This window comes from Salmo trutta, chromosome 7 (genome assembly GCF_901001165.1).
Source record: "Salmo trutta chromosome 7, fSalTru1.1, whole genome shotgun sequence".
Lineage (NCBI taxonomy): Eukaryota > Metazoa > Chordata > Actinopteri > Salmoniformes > Salmonidae > Salmo > Salmo trutta.
In genome coordinates this window covers 9,857,255-9,881,628 of record NC_042963.1, presented here as the reverse complement: position 1 = coordinate 9,881,628, position 24,374 = coordinate 9,857,255, and the positions used below count along the sequence as shown (strand labels likewise).

At 41.7% G+C, this 24,374-nt stretch overlaps 1 protein-coding gene across 3 annotated transcripts; it reads left to right on the top strand.

Annotated features, from left to right (window-relative positions):
• The first annotated feature begins 1,483 nt into the window (after window positions 1-1,483).
• On the top strand, window positions 1,484-20,013 carry adat1 (adenosine deaminase tRNA specific 1). Of its 3 annotated transcripts, XM_029757870.1 has the most exons (10): window positions 1,484-1,834; window positions 1,968-2,030; window positions 2,116-2,170; window positions 2,255-2,385; window positions 5,667-6,288; window positions 6,830-6,975; window positions 12,305-12,337; window positions 13,282-13,381; window positions 13,600-13,686; window positions 19,294-20,013. In XM_029757870.1, exons 1-10 carry the CDS (start codon window positions 1,693-1,695, stop codon window positions 19,424-19,426), a joined length of 1,512 nt encoding a protein of 503 aa, XP_029613730.1. In that variant the 5' UTR covers window positions 1,484-1,692; the 3' UTR covers window positions 19,427-20,013. The 3 variants fall into 3 exon arrangements, with proteins under 3 accessions (XP_029613730.1, XP_029613732.1, XP_029613731.1); XM_029757872.1 differs by lacking the exon at window positions 1,968-2,030; XM_029757871.1 differs by lacking the exon at window positions 12,305-12,337 and having other exon boundaries at window positions 1,486-1,834.
• Window positions 20,014-24,374: the final 4,361 nt, after the last annotated feature.

The window sequence follows — 24,374 nt, the reverse complement described above, 5'->3', positions numbered from 1 at the left end:
AACACAATATGTAGAGTGACTTATTCCACATTTTGTTGTGTTACAGCCTGAATTTAAAATGGATTAAATATGTATTCCCCCCCCCCCCCCCCATCTACACACAATACTCCATAATGACGAAGTGAAAATATGTTTTTTGAAATGTATGATAATTTATTGAAAATGAAATACAGAAATATCTAATTTACATAAGTATTCACACCTGAGTCAATACTTTGTAGAAGCACCTTTGGCGAAAATGACAGCTTTGAGTCGTCTTGGGTATGTCTGTATCAGCTTTGCAGCTCTGGATTTAGGGATTTTCTCCCCTTCTTCCTTGCAGATTTTATCAAGCTCTGTTAAATTAGATGGGAGCGCAGTGAACAGCAATCTTCAAGTCTTTCCACAGATTGTTTAATGAGATTTGGCTGGGCCACTCAAGGAATTTCACATTCTTCTTCTGAAGCCATTCTAGCGTTGCTTTGGCTGTATGCTTTGGGTTATTGTCCTGTTGGAATGTAAATCTTTGCCCCAGTCTCAGGTCATTTGCACTGACATGCTATCATGTGCCTTCTTCTCAGGAGTGGCTTCAGTCTGACCACACTCCCATAAAGCCCAGATTGGTGAAGTGCTGTAGAGACTGTTGTCCTTCTGGCAGGTTCTACAATCTCAGCCAAGGAACTCTGTAGTTCTGTCAGAGTGGTCAGTGGGTTCCTGGTCACCTCCCTGACCAAGGTCCTTCTTGCCCGGTTGCACAGTTTGGTCGGACGGCCAGCTCTAGGAAGAGTCTGGGTAGTTCCATATTTCTTCAATTTCCCAATGATGGAGACCACTGTGCTCTTGGAAACGTTCAACACTCTATAAATAGTTTTATACCTTTCCGCAGATATAAGCTTTCTTACAATTCTATCTTTGTTCTTTGGACTTCATGGTATTGTTTCTGCTCGGACATGCACTGTCAACTGTGAGACCTTTATATAGATAGGTGTTTCTTTCTAAATCAAGTTGCAGTGACATCTCAAGGATGACTAAAGAAAATGGGATGCACCTGAGGTCAATTTGGAGTGTCTTCATAGCAAACGGATGTGAATACATATATAAATTAGATATTTCTGTAACACAACACAATTTTTAAACAAGTCAAGGGGTATGAATAATATAAAAAAACGATTGGCCACTCTTTAAGGGCCACAAAATGAGCAGAGACTCTCCTTGGGGTGTAAACTCTGTGGATTTGGAAACTAAAAGTGCTCCTGAGTAGAATGGACCCCACTTTTACTGCAATACAATGTTCAGGAAATGTTCAGGAAATGGTTGACCACTTAGGCTTGAAATAAACAAATTAATCACATACCTTGTAGAAATACTTTTAATTATTATTTGTATGATAACTACAGGTCTATCGATAATTGTATACATTTTCGCCCTAATTATTAATTTACAAAGTATACAGGACGGGACTCTTATTCTGAAGGATTTCAAATATCCGTGACCTGGAAGTGCTTAGCTGTTCTTGCCTGTTTCACACGGAGCGTGTCATGTGTGCAAACAAGAGTGTGTGTAATGCAATGAATATTGATTGTATCGTTGAGGTACAAATTTAAGAGAGACTACGAATAACCTTTTTTTTTTTTATAATTCACTTTACGTACCTTCACAACAGGCTGCTGCCACCGTAGTTAGATAGCTAGTTTGTTTAAAACTCGCTGCAGTATGTGGACCGCCGATGAGATTTCCAAACTGTGCTACAAGCGCTTCAGCGAGTTGCCCAAGAGAGGAAAGCCCGAGCCGGGCAGAGAGTGGACGCTTTTGGCCGCCGTAGTAAAATGTTCAGTGTCCCCGAATCAAGAGAAAGGTGAAATATAAATGCATGTCGTTAGCTTTGCGTCATCCCCTTCAGTTCATGTTAATACAAATATCGTACTTGTACTTGATTTTCTACCAGAGTCAATGTCAGTACAATAAAGGCTGTTTTATCTCCTTAACAGTTGAGGTAGTGTCATTGGGAACTGGCACTAAGTGTATTGGGCGCTCAGCCATGAGCTCAAGGGGTTGGTATACCTACACACATACACACACAAACTTACACACACAAGGCAGACAGGTAGTGGCTCACTCACTTTCTCATCCAATCAGGAGATGTGCTCAATGACAGCCATGCAGAAGTCATTGCCAGGAGGGGTTGCATTAGGTGAGTGTGTCATGTGTGAGTGACATTTGTTTGTGTGTATGTATGTTTTACCCATTATAACATAAGCCTACTTTGTTTGTGCAGGTATCTGACTGAGCAGCTGCGGATGGCAGTATGTGGGCAAGGCAGCACTGTGTTCTGTCAGGGAGAGGAGATGGGAAAGTGGAAGGTGCAGTCAGGGGTGTCTTTCCTGTTCTTCACAAGTCACACACCATGTGAGTTGGTTGTTTGCCATTTTGTTGTTCATGAGAACAATAGGCCTTATAGTCCCAGTCAGTATTAAAGTCCAGGTAGCAGATAATGGACCCTATCAGATATTTATGTAGTTGGTGCTGTATATTTAAGCAATAAGGCCCAAGGAGGTGTGATATATGGCCAATATACCACGGCTAAGGTCTGTTCTTAATCACGACGCAACGCAGAGTGCTTGGATACAGCCATTTGCCATGGTATATTGGACATATACCACAAACCCCCGAGGTGCCTTATTGCTATTATAAACTGGTTACCAAAGTAATTAGAGCAGTAAAAAGTAAAAATCATACCTGTGGTATACGGTCTGATATTGAACCTTTATTTAAATAGGCAAGTCAGTTAAGAACAAATTGTTATTTACAATGACGGCCTACCCCGGCCAAACCCGGGTGACGAAGGGCCAAGTGTGCGCTGCCCTATGGGACTCCCAATCATGGCCGGTTGCGATACAACCTGGATTCGAACCAGGGTGTCTGTAGTGACGCCTCTAGCACTGACATGCAGTGCCTTAGACCGCTGTGCTACTCGGGAGCCCAAAATATACCACGGCTTTCAGCCAATCAGCATTCAGGGCTCAAACCACTCAGTTTATAATAACTAATATACATGGGTTCTAACTTGAAAAATAATTTGTTAGTTGACAATTCATGCTACCCGCATATAAAAACCACCAAGACTGCCAGAAAGGCCCAAACGCAAGATCGCAATTTTGAGGACTCACACGGTGAGCCAACCGAAGCATACTGTACATGGTAAGCTGTGGCGCACCAAGTTGTACTTCACGTTTTAGTATGGGAAACGGCTGTGAGGATTTTTCTACAATATTCACAACATATTGACACAATTACAATCTTTATAGAATACAAATCTAATTGAATCAATGACATGTTATGAGTGAACATTATCAAGCCAGCAGCAGATGAAACAAAGTTAATTAATTAATTATCTCCCTATCTCCCTGGTTTTAGCTTGCGGCTATCTCTGTCTAGATGGCTAGCTTTAGGATATTTACTTGCCCATACCAGTGACAAACTTGGATATGTTGTCAACTTACACAAACAAAATGTAGCTCACTTATTTGCCAACTAGAAAGGAAACAGACACAAATGAATTCAGAAACGGATAGCTAGCTCCCCCAGCGCCACAGACGCCATCCAACGAACCAGTTCACAAAAACTGCATTCACTGGTAACATCAAGTATATATTTAGAAATCAAGCTACTACACGGATAGAATCTATGGATAATCTTAAAGGAGATCTCCTTCACTTTATTGGTCACCATAAATTTGTGTGGAGTGAGCCAAGCACGGCGCCAGTTTACATCAAACGATGAAGCCCAACAAAATATCGCAGAGTGAATAGACTTCCCGTAGAAAATATCCCTTAATAAACGATTGTTGAATTTCGTATCTAGTAGACCAATGCCATTCACCTGAATATCGCTTACAATCGGAGATAATCCAAAATGTGTATTATTCTGAAGTAAAATGTTTATCCCACTAGGTATAGCTTTAATAAGTGTCATAGTCCTTGCTTAACAAGTGTTGCTACACCTTGCTACCAAACAAAGCTTGGCCATCTTGATAAATAAAAATGCAATTGCAAGCTGGCTCCATTAGGTGGGGGGCAAAGCCGGAAACCGTGAAGTTGATCAATCCCCGTCGAAGGAGGAGCAGAATTATTTTCTACATGACAGTAAAACATTCTTATGATGACTGTAAAATGTGTTGGTACCTACAATTTTTGCACATTCTCTCATAAAAAGTATATTTGAACACTGTCTGCTCAGGCAAATTTTCCGAACTGCTAAACTTGCAACCAATCAGAACTCCCGTACATACCCTTCACGATGAAGGCAGCCAATGGCCTGCTTCTGTCTACGATGTAAAAACAGCCTCATAGATTTAGCCGGTGGTAACTTGTGGAATAGACACCAGCTGGAATGCGATTTTAACCAATCAGGATTAGGGCCACCCGTTGTATAAAAATACATTCTACCAATGTAGAAAAGTCTGTATACATACAAGTACATATATATACAATGATAACATATGCTAAGGGGTAAAACAAATGACAGATTATACAAAGACCTTAAGAAACACACATTGATTGTTTTAACAGCTTTCTTATTAGAAGAATGGAGAATGGTCTTAATGTACTGCTCGAATTCCTGATAGAAAACACAACCAACCTGTCTATGAAGGGTGAGCCTCACTGTGACGCTGACCATTGTGGGATTGTTTCCAAAGTTAAAGCTGATTTGGAGAACACCTCAAACCCAACTTTTAGAACAATATTACAGTACTATAAAAGTTTATTTTAAGCGTTTGTAATTTGGGAACGTTCTCTCGGGGTGCTCTAGGTTACCATTATATGTGTTTCTGGCATTGAGGAATAGCTCATAATGTCGTTTAAATAGAATGTTGCGGCCCTGCCCGCCTGTGGAGAAAACAACCCATGTTAACCTATTGGCTCACTGGTTGTTTTGGTCAATTACAAATCTACATGTAAGAAAAGTACATGCTTAAAAATGTATTTTCACCTAGGCCTTCTCCCAAGTGTTGTAACTAATTAGAAAAAACATAATAATTTTCCTTTCCTCAGTTTCATGACGGCACTAACGTTAGCCACGTGAGTGCTAGCTACCGTACCAACCAGAACTTTAAGCTAGCCAAGACCAAAAACGCAAACAAACTGACTAGCTATAAAGCTACAACTAGTGAGTGGAGTCACAAACGGACTATGATAAAATAGTTAAATGTCATACCAGTGATGCAATGTTTTCCACACACATAGCTACGTGTAGCCTACTTGGACACCGGATCCCCACATTTTTCCCGCTGTTCCACACCGAATAGCCTTAAGCCACAGGGCTCTTCTTGCAGAACCTTTTTAGCATGTTTTGTTATTTCTGTAAAAAAAGAAATCTACGACCAAGTTGGCTCATTTGCAATGAGGGTCAATCAAATTGTATGGGTCACATACACATGGTTAGCAGATGTTAATGCGAGTGTAGCGAAATGCTTGTGCTTCTAGTTCCGACAGTGCTAACAAGTAATCTAACAATTACAATGAGGGTCAATGGGAAAGAATGTTTGTTTCCCCAATTTCCAACTGAGTTATGTGTTTGCTAGAATTATATATACGTACATGCATAGTTGACATACCAGTTTGCTATGATGATTAGAAGTTGTTAGAGCTGATATGCTTAATCAGTATGTTTCGCTGTTATGTATCCAGGTGGAGATGCCTCCATCATTCCCATGATGAGTGACCGCCAATCCCAACCCTGCCCACCAATAAGGTCAGATGAGGTCATCCCCAATGGAACCAATGAAAAAGCAGGAAGAGTGAACCTGAAACGCAGAGCGGAGACACAGACTGATGGGATCAATAAGCATCCTCGATTAGAAGAACCGGAGAAGTCAGAGGATGAGCTACAGTGTGGTGGGAGCCTGGTTGAAAATCTTACTGACAACCCTGCACAGGCCCCTGCAGAGAGTCCAAGGTCGGAGGGGGAGAATGTGCTGACCGTGGTGTTAAAACAAAGGGACAATGCTTTGACACAACAGTCTCTACAGGACATACACCGGACAGGTGCTAAGTGTGTCCCTGGAGGACCAGAGGATCCCCTCCAGCCCGGGTTAGGGTACCACAGTACTGGGCTGCTGAGAGTGAAGCCTGGTCGGGGGGAGCCCACTCTGTCTCTCTCCTGCAGTGACAAGCTGGCCAGGTGGGCAGTGCTAGGTTTCCAGGGTGCGCTGCTCTCCCATTACCTACAGGGGGCAGTCTACTTCAGCGCAATAGTGGTGGGGAGATGTCCATACAGCCATGAGGCCATGCAGAGAGCTCTGATCACCAGGTGAGCTAGCTACTACATATGGAAAGGGGGATACCTTAAGGGTTTAGGACTCTGAAAGAGTAAGAATAATGGGAAGTTGAAAGAAGATGTTAGAAGATGTTCAATGTGGAGGTGGGGCAGCTGGGGTATGAGAACAGTTAGTAAATACAGAGGGTTACAGTTGAGTGGGAGGGACACCAATCTTTAAATTCCCACCATGTCGTCAATGTCCTGTTCGGCCTCTTTGCTGGCATGTGTTGTTTGTGTCATGTTTGTGTGAGCCACCAGCTGTGGTTTCGTTGACCACCATCTCTGGTGGCTCATCATGTTACATGGCTGCTCACTAAGCCCTGGTGGTGTGAATTGTGAAGGAGCAAAGTCTATATAACCTGTTAATGATATAGCCTTGCAAACTGCCTTTTTATGTCCCATATTTGTGTTTTTATCTTTCTGTTTGGATGTGTGTGAGACAGAGTAGGGAAACAGATAGTGATTAGTGAACCCTCTGTTTAAGCAGATTTTAGTATAACTAGAAGTGATTGGTTCCTCTGTGTTTCTACAGGTGTTCTGAGGTGACAGCCCTGCCTGCTGGCTTCACAGTGCAGCCTCCAGAGCTCCTGCAGTCCAGCCTGGAGTTTGCACACAGCCAGGCACAGACTGAGCACAATCATCAGCCCGGCAAGGGCAGAGTCTCACCTTGTGGCGCAGGTGGGATTTTTTATTAAAACATTTTTTTACCCCTGTCTGTAGCTAAAAGGCCCAATGCAGGCTTTTTTTTAATGTCAATATCAAAAATAATTTATGTTTAACAATTAAGTACCTTAGTGTAATAGATGTCCATTAAAATGGGCAAAAATTGCTTTTTAGCTAACATTTTGGGAGTGGTCTGAGTGGGAAGGGGAAAACTGAAAACAAGCTGTTATTGACAGAGAGGTTTGGAACTCTTTGTTATTGGTCTATTAACCAATTTACCACATGGTGATGTCACCATGGAAAGCTGAAACTCCCGCCCATGCAAACCTGTTGATTAGAAGTTCCTGTGTAGATTGTATTTCCAACCAGCAACTAACACTAATTAAAAAAAAAAAAATCCCACTTTTACGGTGTTAGTTTCAGCTGTTGTACAATGTAATGTAAAAAAGAGGGGGAAAAAAATGTTTGACTGCAATGGGATTTTATTTTTTAGAAATTGAATAATTTAGAAATAATCAATTTTTCGCATAGAACATAGATGTGACAATTGCCTGCTACAGTGCCTTTCCATTTAGCGATCTTGTGACGATTTAAAACAGCTTGATGTAATGACATCACACAAAAAAAAATAACTAGAATGTGGATAATATAAAATTCCACAGGGCACACACACCACATAATTTCAACGTTGATAATTGGGGTTAAGTATCAATACATTTATTTAATTGTTTTTTTTATTCCAATCTACACACAATACCCCATGACAAAGCAAAAACATATATATATTTTTTTGTTGCTAATTTATGAAAAATATAAAATTTGAAATGTCACATTTACGTAAGTATTCAGACCCTTTACTGAGTACTTTGTTGAAGCACCTTTGACAACGATTACAGCCTTAAGTCTTCTTGAGTATGACGCTACAAGCTGGGCACACCTGCACTGTGTGCCCTCAGGCCCCTACTCCACCACTACCACATATCTACAGTACAAAATCCATGTGGACGTGTGTGTAGTGCGTATGTTATCGTGTGTGTGTATGTATATGTCTGTGCCTGTTTGTTGCTTCACAGTCCCCGCTGTTCCATAAGGTGTATTCATCTAATTTTACTGCTTGCTTAAGTTACTTGATGTGGAATAGAATTCCATGTTGTCATGGCTCTATGTAGTACTGTCCGCCTCCCATAGTCTCTTCTGGACTTGGACTGTGAAGAGACGTCTGGTGGGGTATGCATGGGTGTCCGAGCTGTGCGCCAGTAGTTCAAACAGACAGCTCGGTGCATTCAACATGTCATTACCTCTCATAAATACAAGTAGTGATGAAGTCAATCTCTCTTCCACTTTGAGCCAGGAGAGATTGACATGCATATTATTAATATTAGCTCTCTGTGTACATCAAAGGGCCAGCCGTGCTGCCCTGTTTTTAGCCAATTGCAATTTTCCTAAGTCCTTTTTTGTGGCACCTGACTACGCGCCTGAACAGTAGTCCAGGTGCAACAAAACTAGGGCCTGTAGGACCTGCCTTGTTGATAGTGATTTTAAGAAAGTAGAGCATCGCTTTATTGTGGACAGACTTCTCCCCATCTTAGCTACTACTGCATCAATATGTTTTGACCATGACAGTTTACAATCTAGTGTTACTCCAAGCAGTTTAGTCACCTCAACTTGCTCAATTTCCACATTATTCATCACGAGATGTAGTTGAGGTTTAGGGTTTAGTGAATGATTTGTCCCAAATACAATGCTTTTAGTCTTATAAATATTTAGGAATAACTTATTTCTTGCCACTCTGAAACTAACTGCAGCTCTTTGTTAAGTGTCGTAAATAATTTCAGTCACTGTAGTAGCTGACATGTATAGTGTTGAGTCATCCGTATGCAGATACATTGGCTTTACTCAAAGCCATTGGCATGTTGTTAGTGAAGATTGAAAAAATGAAGGGGCCTAGACAGCTGCCCTGGGGAATTCCTGATTCTACCTGGATTATGTTGGAGAGGCTTCCATTAAAGAACACCCTCTGTGTTCTGTTAGACAGGTAACTCTTTATCCACAGTATAGCAGGGGCTGTAAAGCCATAACACACATACGTTTTTCCAGCAGCAGACTATGATCGATAATGTCAAAAGTCGCTCTGAAGTCTAACAAGACAGATCCCACAATCCTTTTATCATCAGTCATTTATGTAAGTGCTTGTTGAATTTCCTTCCCTACAAGCATACTGAAAGTTTGTTGTCAATTTGTTTACTGTAAAATAGCATTGTATCTGGTCAAATACCATTTTTTTCCAGAAGATTACTAAGGGTTGGTAACAGGCTGATTGGTTGGCTATTTGAGCCAGTAAAGGGGGCTTTACTATTCTTAGGAAGCGGAATGACTTTTGCTTCCCTCCAGGCCTGGGGGGCACATACTTTCTAGTAGGCTTAAATTGGAAATGTGGCAATATCGTCTGCTATTATCCTCAGTAATTGTCCATCTTGGGGAAAAAAATACTACTACTCCCTTCACAGTACAACGCAAACTGTCTCTAACCGGAATAGAAAGAGGTGTGGGAGTACATTTATGTGTCTAGTTTGAGAAACGGACACCTCACAAGTCCTCAACTGGCAGCTTCATTAAATAGTACCTGCAAAACACCAGTCTCAACGTCAACAGTGAGGAGGCGACTCCGGGATGCTGGCCTTCTATGCAGAGTTCCCTACCATTTGATTTACAGTTGTACACCGGGGCCTCCCACTCTTTCTATTCTGGTTTGAGCCAGTTTGCGCTGTTCTGTGAAGGGAGTAGTACACAGCGTTGTATGAGATTTTCAGTTTCTTGGCAAAACCTCACATGGAATAGCCATAATTTCTCAGAACAAGAATAGACTGACGAGTTTCAGAAGAAAGGTCTTCGCTTCTGGCCATTTTGAGCCTGTAATCGAACCCACAAATGCTGACGCTCCAGATACTCAACTAGTCTAAGGCCAGTTTTATTGCTTCTTTAAATCAGAACAGTTTTCAGCTGTGCTAACATAATTGCTAAACTTTTTTTTTAATGATCAATAACCCTTTTAAAATGATACACTTGGATTAGCCTACACAACGTGCCATTGGAACACAGGAGTGAGTGATGGTTGCTGATAATGGGCCTCTACGGCTACATAGATGTTTTCAGCTACAATAGTCATTTACAACATTAACAATGTCTACACTGTATTTCTGATCAATTTGATGTTATTTTAATGGACCAAAAATGTGCTTTTCTTTCCAGAACAAGGACATTTCTAAGTGACCCCAAACTTTTGAATGGTAGTGTACTTGGATGTGTGGTGTCAGTGTTTGTTGCTGGCATGTCATGCCTAAGGTTGCTCATCTTGCCAATGAAAAAATCATTAAAGTAGGTGGCAATATCAGTTGGGTTTGTGATGAATGAGGCATCTGATTCAATGAATGATGGAGCTGAGTCTCTTTTTTCCCAACATTTTATTTAAGGTGCTCCAAAGCTATTTACAATCCTTCTTTGTCATTTATCTTTGTTTCATAGTTTAGTTTCTTCTTTTTATTCAGTTGAGTCACCTGATTTCTTCTTTTGCAATACGTTTGCCAATTGGTTGTGCAGCAAGACTTATTTGTCATTCCTTTTGCCTCATCCATTCCTTTTTGCCCTTAATGGGTGCATGCTTATTAGTAACTGGAATAAGCAATTTCATTTATGTTTCAAGTGCAGCATCTGTTTGCTCCTCATTACACACCACGGACCAACACATATATTCTTTACATCAACAACATAGGAATCACTACCAAAACCTCTTATTCACTATATTAGGCCCAGCCTTTGTAGAATCATATCAATGATAATGAATGGAAACAGGATGCACCTGAGCTCAATTTTGAATCTCATAGCAAAGGGTCTGAATACTTATGTATGTAAGGTTTTTCTGTTTATTTTTAATAAATGTGCTCATATTGTCATGGGGTATTGTGTGTGTGTATATTGAGGAAAACAATTAATTTAATCAATTTTATACTAATGCTGTAACTTAACAAAATGTAGAAAAAGTAAAGTGGTCTGAATACTTTCCAAATGCGCTGTATGTACATACAGTGGCTTGTGAAAGTATTCACACCCCCCCTCCCTACCCCTTGGCATTTTTCCTATTTTGTTTCCTTACAACCTGGAATTAACATGGATTTTTTTTTTTGGGGGGGGGGTTGTTGTATCATTTGATTTACACAACATGCCTACCACTTTGAAGATACAAAATATTTTTTATTCTGAAACGAACAAGAAATTAGACAAAAAAAACAACTTGAGTGTGCACAACTATTCACCCCCCCTCCAAAGTCAATACTTTATTGACCCTCCTTTTGCAGCAATTACAGCTGCAAGTAGCATGTTCTGGGTATGTCTCCAGAAGCTTGGCACATCTAGCCACTGGGATTTTTGCCCATTCTTCAAGGCAAAACTGCTCCAGCTCCTTCAAGTTGGATGGGTTCCGCTGGTGTACAACAATCTTTAAGTCATACCACAGATTCTCAATTGGATTGAGATCTAGGCTTTGACTCGGCCATTCCAAGACATTTAAATGTTTCCCCTTAAACCACTCGAGTGTTGCTTTAGCAGTATGCTTAGGGTCATTGTCCTGCTGGTGAACCTCTATCCCAGTCTCAAATCTCTGGAAGACTGAAACAGGATTCCCTCAAGAATTCCCTGTATTTAGCGCCATCCATCATTCCTTCAATTCGAACCAGTTTCCCAGTCCCTGCCGATGGAAAAACATCCCCACAGCATGAGGCTGCCACCACCATGCTTCACTGTGGGGATGGTGTTCTCGGGGTGATGAGAGGTGTTGGGTTTGCGCCCGACATAGCGTTTTCCTTGATGGCCATAAAGCTCAATTTTAGCTCATCTGACCAGAGCACCTTCTTCCGTATGTTTGGGGAGTCTCCCACATGCCTTTTGGCAAACACCAAACGTGTTTGCTTATTCTTTTCTTTAAGCAATGACTTTTTTTCTGGCCACTCTTCTGTGAAGCCCAGCTCTGTGGAGTGTACGGCTTGAAGTGGTCCTATGGACAGATACTCCAATCTCCGCAGCTCCTTCAGGGTTATCTTTGGTCTCTTTGTTGCCTCTCTGACTAATGCCCTCCTTGCCTGGTCTGTGAGTTTTGGTGGGCAGCCCTCTTTTGGCAGGGTTGTTGTGGTGCCATATTCTTAAACATTTTTAATAATGGATTTAATGGTGCTCTGTGGGATGTTCAAAGTTTGATATTTTTTTATAACCCAACCCTGATCTGTACTTCTCCACAACTTTGTCCCTGACCTGTTTGGAGAGCTCCTTGGGCTTCATGGTGCCGCTTGCTTAGTGGTGTTGCAGACTCTGGGGCCTTTCAGAACAGGTGTGTATGTGTGTATGGATGGATGGATGGATGGATGGATGGATGAGATCATGTGACTCTTAGATTGCACACAGGTGGGCTTTATTTAACTAATTATGTGACTTCTGAAGGTAATTGGTTGCACCAGATCTTATTTAGGGGCTTCATAGCAAAGGGGTGAATACATATGCACGTAAAACTTCTCCGTTTTTTTTGTATTTTTTAGAATTTGAAACGCGTCATTTTTAAAAATTTCACTTCACCAATTCAGACTATTTTGTATACGTCCATTACATTAAATCCAAATAAAAATCAATTTAAATTACAGGTTGTAATGCAACAAAATAGGAAAAACGCCAAAGGGGATTAATACTTTTGCAAGGCACTGTATCGATCTTAATTACCTCGTGTGTGTGTATATAGCCAAGTTATCGTTACTGATTGTTTATCTATTATTACTTTTATTATTACGTGTTTTATTTTTCTATTATTTCTCAATTTTCTTTGTCTGAATTTTTGGGAAGGGCCTGTGAGGAAGCATTTCACAGTTAATCCACACCTGTTGTTTATGAAGTATGTGACAAGTTAGATTTATAGTTACATGATGATATCACATGCTCCGCATACCTTCAAAATTATTTGGCAATCATCGTTAATTCGATAAAACACAGTTTCCATAATTTTTTTTAGACCAGTTCTGCTGTAGCTGTCGTTTCCATTACACATGTTACGTCTTTTTTGCGATATTGCTTTTGTTGAATAAACCTGCATACTGTCTCAATACGTATCACCTTGTTCTTCCTTCTTCACCCTATTTGTCCTCTGTCATCTCAGTTCACCGCATTTCACCGCATGTGCTCTTTCTAACTATCCGAATTGTTTCTCAACCTAAGGGTCTTGTCTGTTTTTATGTAATCTATTTGCTGATCTACATGAGTCATGAATGTTAACTCTCCTGTTTTCAGCTATCAGCTGGTGCGCTGTGTCAGATCAGCCACTAGATGTCACTGCTAATGGCTATAAACATGGAGTGACCAAGAAGGCTCTGGGCACATCAAAAGCAAGGTAAGAGCCAGTACTTTACAAAAACAAATAGGTTTGTTGTTTAGGCACAAGTTAGAAATATGTTATCTGGCCAGTTCCTTTTTCATGTGTCAACCCAGAATTATTAAAAACCTTCTGTGCACCCTAAATGAAAGCAGAGGCTGCCTCTCATCACGTTGGTATCTGTATTGTGTTAAGTCCCCTGAACTTCAGACTGACCGCTGACTTTGTCTTTTCAGGTCTCTTATTTGCAAAGTGGAACTCTTTCATTCTTTCCTGTCACTGCTGGCTGTCACTGACAAGTCCCACCTCCCTGAATCTATAAGGTAATTGTCCCTCTGAGAAGAACAGATGGCTGCTGGTATCATAATGTAATTTCTAAATATCCTGTTCTCAACCATTTTATTCTGTTTGATTAGTGGATAGCGTGCTGTCTGTGTAAAGTTCCAAAAATATTCTATAAATTAATTTAAGAGGGGTTTCAATTTCCTGCATATGATTTGATATTAGATCAAACGTGTGTGTCTGTGAGAATCCATTAACAACAAATATAACAAAATATACAGTCACTTTACAACACAGTATACAAAAAAGTACAGCCTTTATACACAAGGGTATACACATTTAAACAAAAATGCATAAGGCTTCACGGGCATTTAGAGTTCGCTTTGCTTATCTGTTTAAATTTTTTTTAAAGTAATTTCAATATGTTACATTTTTCTTTAGCCCACTTCCATTTATGTATAAAATATTTACCATACATCGTAAAAATATTATATGTATACTTTGTTCTGATCCAAATCCTGATTTATTAAGTAAAAGTAAAATATCCTTACCATTAAGCTGAACCCTAGAACCAGTTGATCTAAAAAATAATGCTCAAGATCTGTCCCAAAAAATCTTAGTGGCAATACAATCATAGAATAAATGACTTGGAGTTGAATTTTCTATTTGACAAAAAGCACACTTTAAATCAATATCAATTTAAAATCTTGGAAGTACCTGGTTAACTGGATAAATTAAGTGAATGATTTTAAAAGACACTTAATGGACTTTGTTAGTGACGCTATACTTTTTATTTCAATTCCATACCACTGGGGGCCTCCCGAGTGGCACAGCGGTTTAAGGCACTCCATCGCGGTCTAAGGCACTGCATCGCTGTGCTTGAGGTGTCACTAAAAACCCGGGTTCGATCACAGGTTGTGTCACAGCCGGCCGTGACTGGGCCATGAGGCGGCACACAATGGGTCCAGCATTGTCTGGGTTAGGGAGGGTTTGGCCGGCCGGGATTTCCTTGTCTCATTGCGCTCTAGTGACTCCTTGTGGCGGGCCAGGTGCCTGCAAGCTGACTTTTAAGCAAGCAGTGTGTCAAGAAGCAGTGCGGCTTGGCAGCGTCGTGTTTCGATGTACGCTTGGCCCTTGACCTTTGCCTCTCCCGAGTCCGTAAAGGAGTTGCAGCGATGGGACAAGACTGTAACTACCAATTTGGATATCATGAAATTGGGGAGGAAAAAGTGAATTCCGTATACTGGAGGAAGAAGAGCAGGCTCGGTACATGTCTTCCGAATATCACTAGTGCACTTCTTTTTTTTATCCTTGAGGCACACATCATGTAATGGGACGCTAAAATGTAATTCCTCTCATAAACATAATTTCCCTGTCTTATAAGACCTGTAGGTATTGTGTCAAACTATGGCATACTCCTTCACATCACTGGAATTCCATATTTATTAAAAAACTCAACAATTTATACAGTTGTCCATTTTCATTAAATAATTGTCTTTTCAGCATCTGTGCTCTCTGAAATAATGGCAGGGATTATACAACAAGAAGAGTAAGACTAAAAATGATATCCTGCACACTAACATTATCTCGATTTATTTGTCCTATTGGAGTGTATCAACATTTTTAATTGTTCATGGGAGCAGTATGCCCAATGAGTGCTTTCTATTTTTTTAAAGGGTCAAGTTACCAGTTAATACGATTTGTAAAAGTTCAAATACATTCACATAGCTATACACACACCATTCACATAGCTATATACACAACACACACTGCTGCTAAAGTCTGAGCCTCTCCACTGGAGAACTCAGACACAGGAAATTAAGCGGTGTTGGCGGGGCATGGAGGATTGAGGTGGATGTCCAGGCTGATGAAATGCAGGGTCTGGGCCTCAGAGCCCCTAAGGGCATCTTTACACTACTTTGACGCCACAAACTAGGTCAATTAGAGATACTTGTGTAGTGTAAAGAGACAGATCTAGATTCAAATCTCTCACTACCTCCGGCGGTAGTGTGGGAGACATCTATGCTAGAGGTATGATTCTGGAACAGGACTCCCGCGGGTCTTGCCGGAATGGGAGTGAAGTTCAAGAGTAAAGTTCGGGACAGGATCGACAGTCATAAACAGTTTTTTTAAAACAGTAGCTCTCAAGACTGAGGGTTGATCGCATGTGTTTTATACCGTTGCCTAACAGGCATTCTAATTTCTGGGGGGTTAAATGCCTTGCAGAACGACAGGAGATGGTACATGGGATCAGAGAGGGGGTTATAGGACTGTTGCCGGATTGGGACAGGAATGAATTTTTGCTCCTGTGTCATCCTCTAATCCACACCACATACAGTAGTACCCCCCCCCAGAGTAGTACAGTCAACAGCTCTCCCACACCACATGTCCCTGCAAGAATTACCTTAAAACCAATAGACAGCATTTTTGCTCTGTTATAAGCAGTCTCACATTGCCCTTTATGCTTGTAAACTGTGTACGGGTTGATAATGCCCTAAATTGGAAAGCAGTGGCTGTACTGTAACTGTAATGCTATACACTGCTATTCATGCTTGACCATTTCTACTCCCCTTTCTGGGATGGCTACAACGCGCCCCCCCCCCCCCTTCGGCAAATCAGATCATGCTTCCATTTTGCTCCTCCCCTCCTACAGACAGAAATTTAAACAGGAAGTACCTGAGGTAAGGACTGTTCAACATTGGTCAGACCAATCAGAATCTATACCTCAAGATTGCTTTGATCACGCGGACTGGGATATGTTCTGGGTTGCCTCTGAGAATAGTATGGATGTATACACTGGCTGTGACAGTTTATCATGAGGTGCATAGAGGATGTTGTTCCCACTGTGACAATCTGAACTTACCCAAACCAAAAACTGTGGATCGATGGCAGCATGCTCCAACAGATTCATGAATGACGCAATCGACATCGCACTGCACACTATCCCATCTGGACAAGAGAAATGCCTTCGTGAAACCCTCATGAACTTATACAGTTGCACCATTGAGAGAGAGTCCTGTTGGGCTGAATCACCACCTGGTATGGCAATTGCACCGTCCGCAACCGCAGGGCTCTCCAGAGGGTAGGGCAGTCTGCCCAACTCATCACTGGGGACACACAGCCTGCCTCTAGGACATCTACGGCACCCGGTGTCACAGGAAGGCCAAGAAGATCATCAAGGACCTCAGCCACCTGCGCCACGGCCTGTTCACCCCGCTACCAAAAAAAACAGCTTCCATCTCCAGGCAATCAGACTGTTAAATAGTCACCACTAGCCGGCCTCCGCCCAGTCTCCTGCCATAAATTTAGTCACTGTTACTAGCCGACTACCACCCGGTACTCTACCATGCACCTCAGACTGCTGCCTTATGTACATAGTCATTGTACATTGTCACACTGTCACTTTAATAATGTTTACATACTGCTTTACCCACTTCATATGTATTTACTGTATTCTAAAGGCTCATCCTATATAACTACTGCTGTACACACCTTCACTATTCATATACTATCTATACACACCATCTACAGTACATTTGTAAAGTATTCAGACCCCTTGACTTTTTCAACATTTTGTTACGTTACAGCTTTATTCAGCAATCTACACACAATACCCCATAATGACACACTTAAAACAGGTTTTTAGAAATGTTTGCAAATTTATTAAAAACAAACATATCTTATTTACGTAAGTGTTCAGACCCTTTGCTATGAGACTCAAAATGGAGCACCATTGCATCCAGTTTCCATTGATCATCCTTGAGATGTTTCTACAACTTGATTGGATCCACCTGTGGTAAAGTCAATTGATTGGACATTATTTGGAAAGGCACACACCTGTCGATATAAGGTCCCTCAGTTGACAGTGCGTGTCAAAGCAAAAACCAAGCCATGAAGTCGAAGGAATTGTCCGTAGAGCTCCGAGACAGGATTGTGTCAAGGCACAGATCTGGGGAAGGGTACCAAAACATTTCTGCAGCATTGAAGGTCTTCAGGAACACAGTGGTCACCATAATTCTTAAATGGAAGAAGTTTGGAACCACCAAGATGAGCAATTGGGGGAGAAGGGCCTTGGTCAGGGAGGTGACCAAGAACCCAATGGTCACTGACAGAACTCTAGAGTTCCTCTGTGGAGATGGGATAACCTTCAGAAGGACAACCATCCCTGCAGCACTCCACCAATCAGGCCTTTATGGTAGAGTGGCCAGACAGAAGCCACTCCTCAGTAAAAGGCACATGACAACCCGCTTGGAGTTTGCCAAAAGGCACCTAAAGGACTCAGACCATGCGAAACAAGATTCTCTGGCCCGATGAAACCAAGATTGAACTATTTGGCCTGAATGCCAAGCATCACATCTGGAGGAAACCTGGCACCATCCCTACGGTGAAGCGTGGTGGCAGCATCATGCTGTGGGGATGTTTTTCAGCGGCGGGGACTGGGAGACTAGTCTGGATCGAGGGAAAGATGAACGGAGCCAAGTACAGAGATCCTTGATGAAAACCTGCTCCAGAGCTCTCAGGACCTTCGAATGGGGCGAAGGTCCAACTTCCAACAGGACAACGACCCTAAGCACACAGCCAAGACAACGCAGGAGTGAGAAACAGACACCTCAAGTCCTCAACTGGCAGCTTCATTAAATAGTACCCGCAAAACACCAGTCTCAACGTCAACAGTGAAGAGGCGACACCGGGATGCTGGCCTTCTAGGCCCTCACCACCTCCCTGTAGGCTTTCTCATCATTGTTGGTAATCAAGCCTACTACTGTTGTCTTCTGCAAACTTGATGATTTGAGTTGGAGGCATGGGTAAACAGGGAGTACAGGAGGGGGCTTAGCACGCACCCATGTGGGGCCGCGGTGTTGAGGATCAGCGATGTGGAGGTGATGTTTCCTACCTTCACCACCTGGGGGTGGCCTGTCAGGGAGTCCAGGACCCAGTTGCACAGGGCAGGGTTGAGACCCATAGCCTCAAGCTTAATGATGAGCTTGGAGGGTACTATGGTGTTGAATGCTGAGCTATAGTCAATGAACAGCATTCTTACGTAGGTATTCCTCTTGTCCAGATGGGATAGGGCAGTGTGCAGAGTGATGGCGACGATTGCATCGTCTGTGGATCTATTGGGGTGGTAAGCAAATTGAAGTGGGTCTAGGGTGGCAGGTAAGGTTGAGGTGATCCTTGACTAGTCCCTCAAAGCACTTCATGATGACAGGTGAGTGCTACGTGGCAAATACTTATTGACTCAAGACATTTCAGCTTTTTTTAAATTAGAAAAACATAATTCCACTTTGACATTATGGGGTATTGTGTGTTAAGGCCATTAAGACAAAATCAGAATTTAATCAATTTTAAATTCAGGCTGTAACACAACAAAATGTGGAAAAAGCCCATGGGTGTGTCTTACATCAGTGTGTCGCTTAGGAGTGACACGATCTGACGTAAGACAATGCCCACAGAGGTCAGGAATCCTTGGGGCATGTTTCCACACCCTGGGAAAAAATCTTTAATTTCCTCAGTAGCATGACAAGGGTTCATTCCACATAAATATAATTACTTATTCTATAGTTCATTTATCTAATGTCTTGTGATTTGAGGTTAATATGCCATGGTAACTGCCACTGAGGTTCCGTGTTTGTTGATTGTGTCTGTAGGGGAAAGGAGCTCCAGACGTACTGGGACTACAAGCAGGTGGCTCAGTCGTACCAGCAGGCCTCGCTGCAGCTGCGCTCACAGGCCTTCCCACTGTGGCTCCGCAGTGATCGCGACCTGCTGCAGTTTCACTGAAACACAGCACAACTGTGTACTAACCAGAAACCGGTTAGTACAGAATGCTGTGTGATGATTAGAGGGACGTAGCCAAAAACAGGTGAAAGGACACACATACTGTCGTGAAGCATTATTGTACTTGTAGATGTGCCAAGGAGGCGATGATCAATTTTGGCAGGACATGCAAAGGCATGAGTTTAGAAAGGGCTTGGAGCTCACATGGTCAGTATCTCCATCTAGCCTATTCAGATATAAATCGCTTGGCTTGGAATGCGTTAACATTCCACTAGAACAATGCCTGACCTGTTTTTTAAACTTATTTGTTATCTGTTCATTCTCACATTATGTTCTTGAGATCTGCGTCATTGATTTGTGTGGCAGTCTATGTTCCTGTATATCCAGAATTTTATGTTTTATTATTACAGTTTTACTTCTGAATATTTTTCTGTTGCTAAAAATGGATTGGTTGTTTTGAATGAGTACAGATAATAAAGAGTAATTTTGTGTTTTTATTGATTAGGTAGTCCAGCTACCTTTCGTTTCATATATTCAAAATGTTTGCTATATATTGTCTTTAAAGATAAACAAATCCAACATTGTTAAATTAAAACAAAAGTTATTACTGTATATAACTGATTATCTTTAACTGCTAATAGTACTGCAATAACATTGTTAAACGTATTTTTCCTTTCCCTAAAAGTCATGTTAAACAGCCATCACTAGCACAGAGAGGCAGCTGCCTACTTAGACATGATATCATTGGCAACTTTAATAAATGGAACACTAGTCACTTTAATAATGCCACTTTAAGAATGTTTACATATCTCACATTACTCATCTCATATGTACAGTTGAAGTCGAAGTTTACATACACTTAAGTTGGAGTCATTAAAACTCGTTTTTCAACCACTCCACAAATGTCTTGTTAACAAACTGTAGTTTTGGCAAGTCAGTTAGGACATCTACTTTGTGCATGAAACAAGTAATTTTTCCAACAATTGTTTACAGACAGATTATTTCACTTATAATTCACTGTATAACAATTCCAGTGGGTCAGAAGTTTACATACACTAAGTTGACTGTGCCTTTAAACAGCTTGGAAAATTCCAGAAGATTGTCATGTTTTTAAAAGCTTCTGATTGGCTAATTGACATCATTTGAGTCAATTGGAGGTGTACCTGTGGATGTATTTCAAGGCCTACCTTCAAACTCTGTGCCTCTTTGCTTGACATCATGGGAAAATCAAAAGAAATCAGCCAAGACTTCAGAAAAGAAATTGCAGAACTCCACAAGTCTGGTTCATCCTTGTGAGCAATTTCCAAATGCCTGAAGGTACCACGTTCATCTGTACAAACAATAGTACGCAAGTATAAACACCATGGGACCACGCAGCCGTCGTACTGCTCTGGAAGGAGACGCGCTCTGTCTCCTAGAGATGAACGTACTTTGGTGCGAAAAGTGCAAATCAATCCCAGAACAACAGCAAAGGATGTTGTGAAGATGCTGGAGGAAACGGGCACAAAAGTATCTATATCGACATAACCTGAAAGGCCGCTCAGCAAGGAAGAAGCCACTGCTCCAAAACAGCCATAAAAATAGCCAGACTACAGTTTGCAACTGCACAGGGGGACAAAGATTGTACTTTTTGGAGAAATGTCCTCTGGTCTGATGAAACAAAAATAGAACTGTTTGGCCATAATGACCATCGTTATGTTTGGAGGAAAAATGGGGACGCTTGCAAGTCGAACAGTACCATCCCAACCGTGAAGGACGGGGTGGCAGCATCATGTTGTGGGGGTGCTTTGCTGCAAAATGGCTTAAGGACAACAAAGTCAAGGTATTGGAGTGGCCATCACAAAGTCCTGACCTCAATCCTATAGAAAATGTGTGGGCATAACTGAAAAAGTGTGTGCGCGCAAGGCGGCCTACTAAACCTGACTCAGTTACACCAGCTCTGTCAGGAGGAATGGGCCAAAATTCACCCAAATTATTGTGGAAGGCTACCTGAAACGTTTGACCCAAGTTCAACAATTTAAAGGCAATGCTACCAAATACTAATTGAGTGTATGTACACTTCTGACCCACTGGGAATGTGATGAAAGAAATAGAAGCTGAAATAAATCATTCTCTCTACTATTCTTCTGACATTAAACATTCTTAAAATAAAGTGGTGATCCTAAGACAGGTAATTTTTACTAGGACTAATGTCAGGAATTGTGCAAAACTGAGTTTAGATACGCCTTAGCCAAATACATTTAAACTTACAACTTCAACTGTATATACTGTATTCTACACTATCTATTGCATCTTAGCCGCTCCGTCACTGCTCATCCATACATTTATATATTCTTATCCCATTCCTTTACTAGCTTGTGTGTATTTGGTTTTGTTGTGGAATTGTAAGATATTACCTGTTAGATACTGCTACACTGTCAGATCTAGAAGCATAAGCATTCCGCTACACTCGCAACATCTGCTAACCATGTGTATGTGACCAGTAAGATTTGATCAAATGTACAATTTATAGTTTCAATATGATACTGAACTCAGCAAAAAAAGAAACATCTTCTCACTGTCAACTGCGTAAATTTTCAGCAAACTTAACATGTGTAAATATTTGTATGAACATAAGATTCAAAAACTGAGACATAAACTGAACAAGTTCCACAGATGTGACGAACAGAAATGGAATAATGTGTCCCTGAACAAAGGGGGGGGGTCAAAATCAAAAGTTACAGTCAGTATCTTGTGTGGCCACCAGCTGCATTCAGTACTGCAGTGCATCTCCTCATGGACTGTACCAGATTTGCCAGTTCTTGCTGTGAGATGTTGCCCCACTCTTCCACCAAGGCACCTGCAAGTTCCCGGACATTTCTGGGTGGTATGGCCCTAGCCCTCACCCTCCGATCAAACAGGTCCCAGACGTGCTCAATGGGATTGAGATCTGGGCTCTTCGCTGGCCATGGCAGAACACTGACATACCTGTCTTGCAGGAAATCACGCATAGAACGAGCAGTATGGCTGGTGGCATTGTCATGCTGGAGGGTCATGTCAGGATGAGCCTGCAGGAAGGGTACCACGCTAGGGAGGAGGATGTCTTCCCTGTAACGCACAGCGTTGAGATTGCCTGCAATGACAACAAGCTCAGTCCGATGATGCTGTGACACACCGCCCCAGAACAGGACGGACCCTCCACCTCCAAATCGATCCCGCTCCAGAGTACAGGCCTCGGTGTAACGCTCATTCCTTCGACGATAAACGCGAATCCGACCATCACCCCTGGTGAGACAAAACCGTGACTTGTCAGTGAAGAGCACTTTTTGCCAGTCTTGTCTGGTCCAGCGACGGTGGGTTTGTGCCCATAGGCAACGTTGTTGTCTGTGATGTCTGGTGAGGACCTGCCTTACTACAGGCCTACAAGCCCTCAGTCCAGTCTCTCTCAGCCTATTGCGGACAGTCTGAGCACTGATGGAGGGATTGTGCGTTCCTGGTGTAACTTGGGCAGTTGTTGTTGCCATCCTGTACCTGTCCCACAAGTGTGATGTTCGGATGTACCGATCCTGTGCAGGTGTTGTTGCACGTGGTCTGCCACTGCGAGGATGATCAGCTGTCCGTCCTGTCTCCCTGTAGCGCTGTCTTAGGCGTCTCACAGTACGGACATTGCAGTTTATTGCCCTGGCCATATCTGCAGTCCTCATGCCTCCTTGCAGCATGCCTAAGTCACGTTCACGCAGATGAGCAGGGACCCTGGGCATCTTTCTTTTGTTTTTTTTCAGTCAGTAGAAGGGCCTCTTTACTGTCCTAAGTTTTCATAACTGATCTTAATTGCCTACTGTCTGTAAGCTGTTAGTGTCTTAACGACCGTTCCACAGGTGCATGTTCATTAATTGTTTATGGTTCATTGAACAAGCATGGGAAACAGTGTTTTAAACCCTTTACAATGAAGATCTGTGAAGTTATTTGGATTTTTACGAATTAACTTTGAAAGACAGGGTCTTGAAAAAGGGACAGTAATACAAATGACACCGTGAGGTTTTTCTTCCACACAAATTTCTCTATTTTGATAGTGATACAATCAAGATTTTCTGGAACAAATGAGGGGGTTGTGTCAACTCTAAAGTTGTGTGAAGGCCTAAAACCAAATTTGTTTTTTCCACTGTACACCACGTACAGAAAGCCGTCCTGGTCTCTCGCTCTCATACAGCTGGCCCATTGTCAGACTCCAAGACAGAAAGACATAGGTCAAACATTTTGAACATACGTTTTCAAGAACACATGAATATTTAACACATTCTTCTCCATCCAAACACACTCAGAACCCAAACTGATGCAAATGCATTCACTCCTATACTAGTCTCGCATTGCTATACTCACAAGTCTTGTGGGAAAGCTGAAAATCAAGGTTCCTCTTAAAAGTACACCACACACAATACACATGCAACAACTCGTCTGATATCCGAGTCAACCGTGATTTGTTAGAAAATGTAATCTGACATCAGAATGGCATTGTCTAGAAGAGACGAAGCCATTGCATAAGGAAGCCAAGTTATCCATCTAATTTCAAGGCCTATTCAATCAAACCCATAACTATGTGTACCGTCTACCCAAATAATGCATTAGTAGGTACAGTGCCTTCAGAAAGTTATTCCACATTTTGTTGTTACAGCCTGAGTTCAAAATGTATTAAAAGGATTTTGTATCTCACCCATCTACACACATTACCTCATAATGACAGTGAAAACATGTTTTATATATTTTTAGCACATTTTATTAAATGAAATACAGAAATGTCTAATTTACATACGTTTTCACACCCCTGAGTCAATACTTTATAGAAGCACATTTGGCAGAGACTAAAGCTGTGAGTCTTTCTGGGTATGTCTCTAAGAGCTTTGCACACCTGAATTGTACAATATTTGCACATTATGCTTTTTAAAATTCTTCGAGCTCTTTTAAGTTGGTTGTT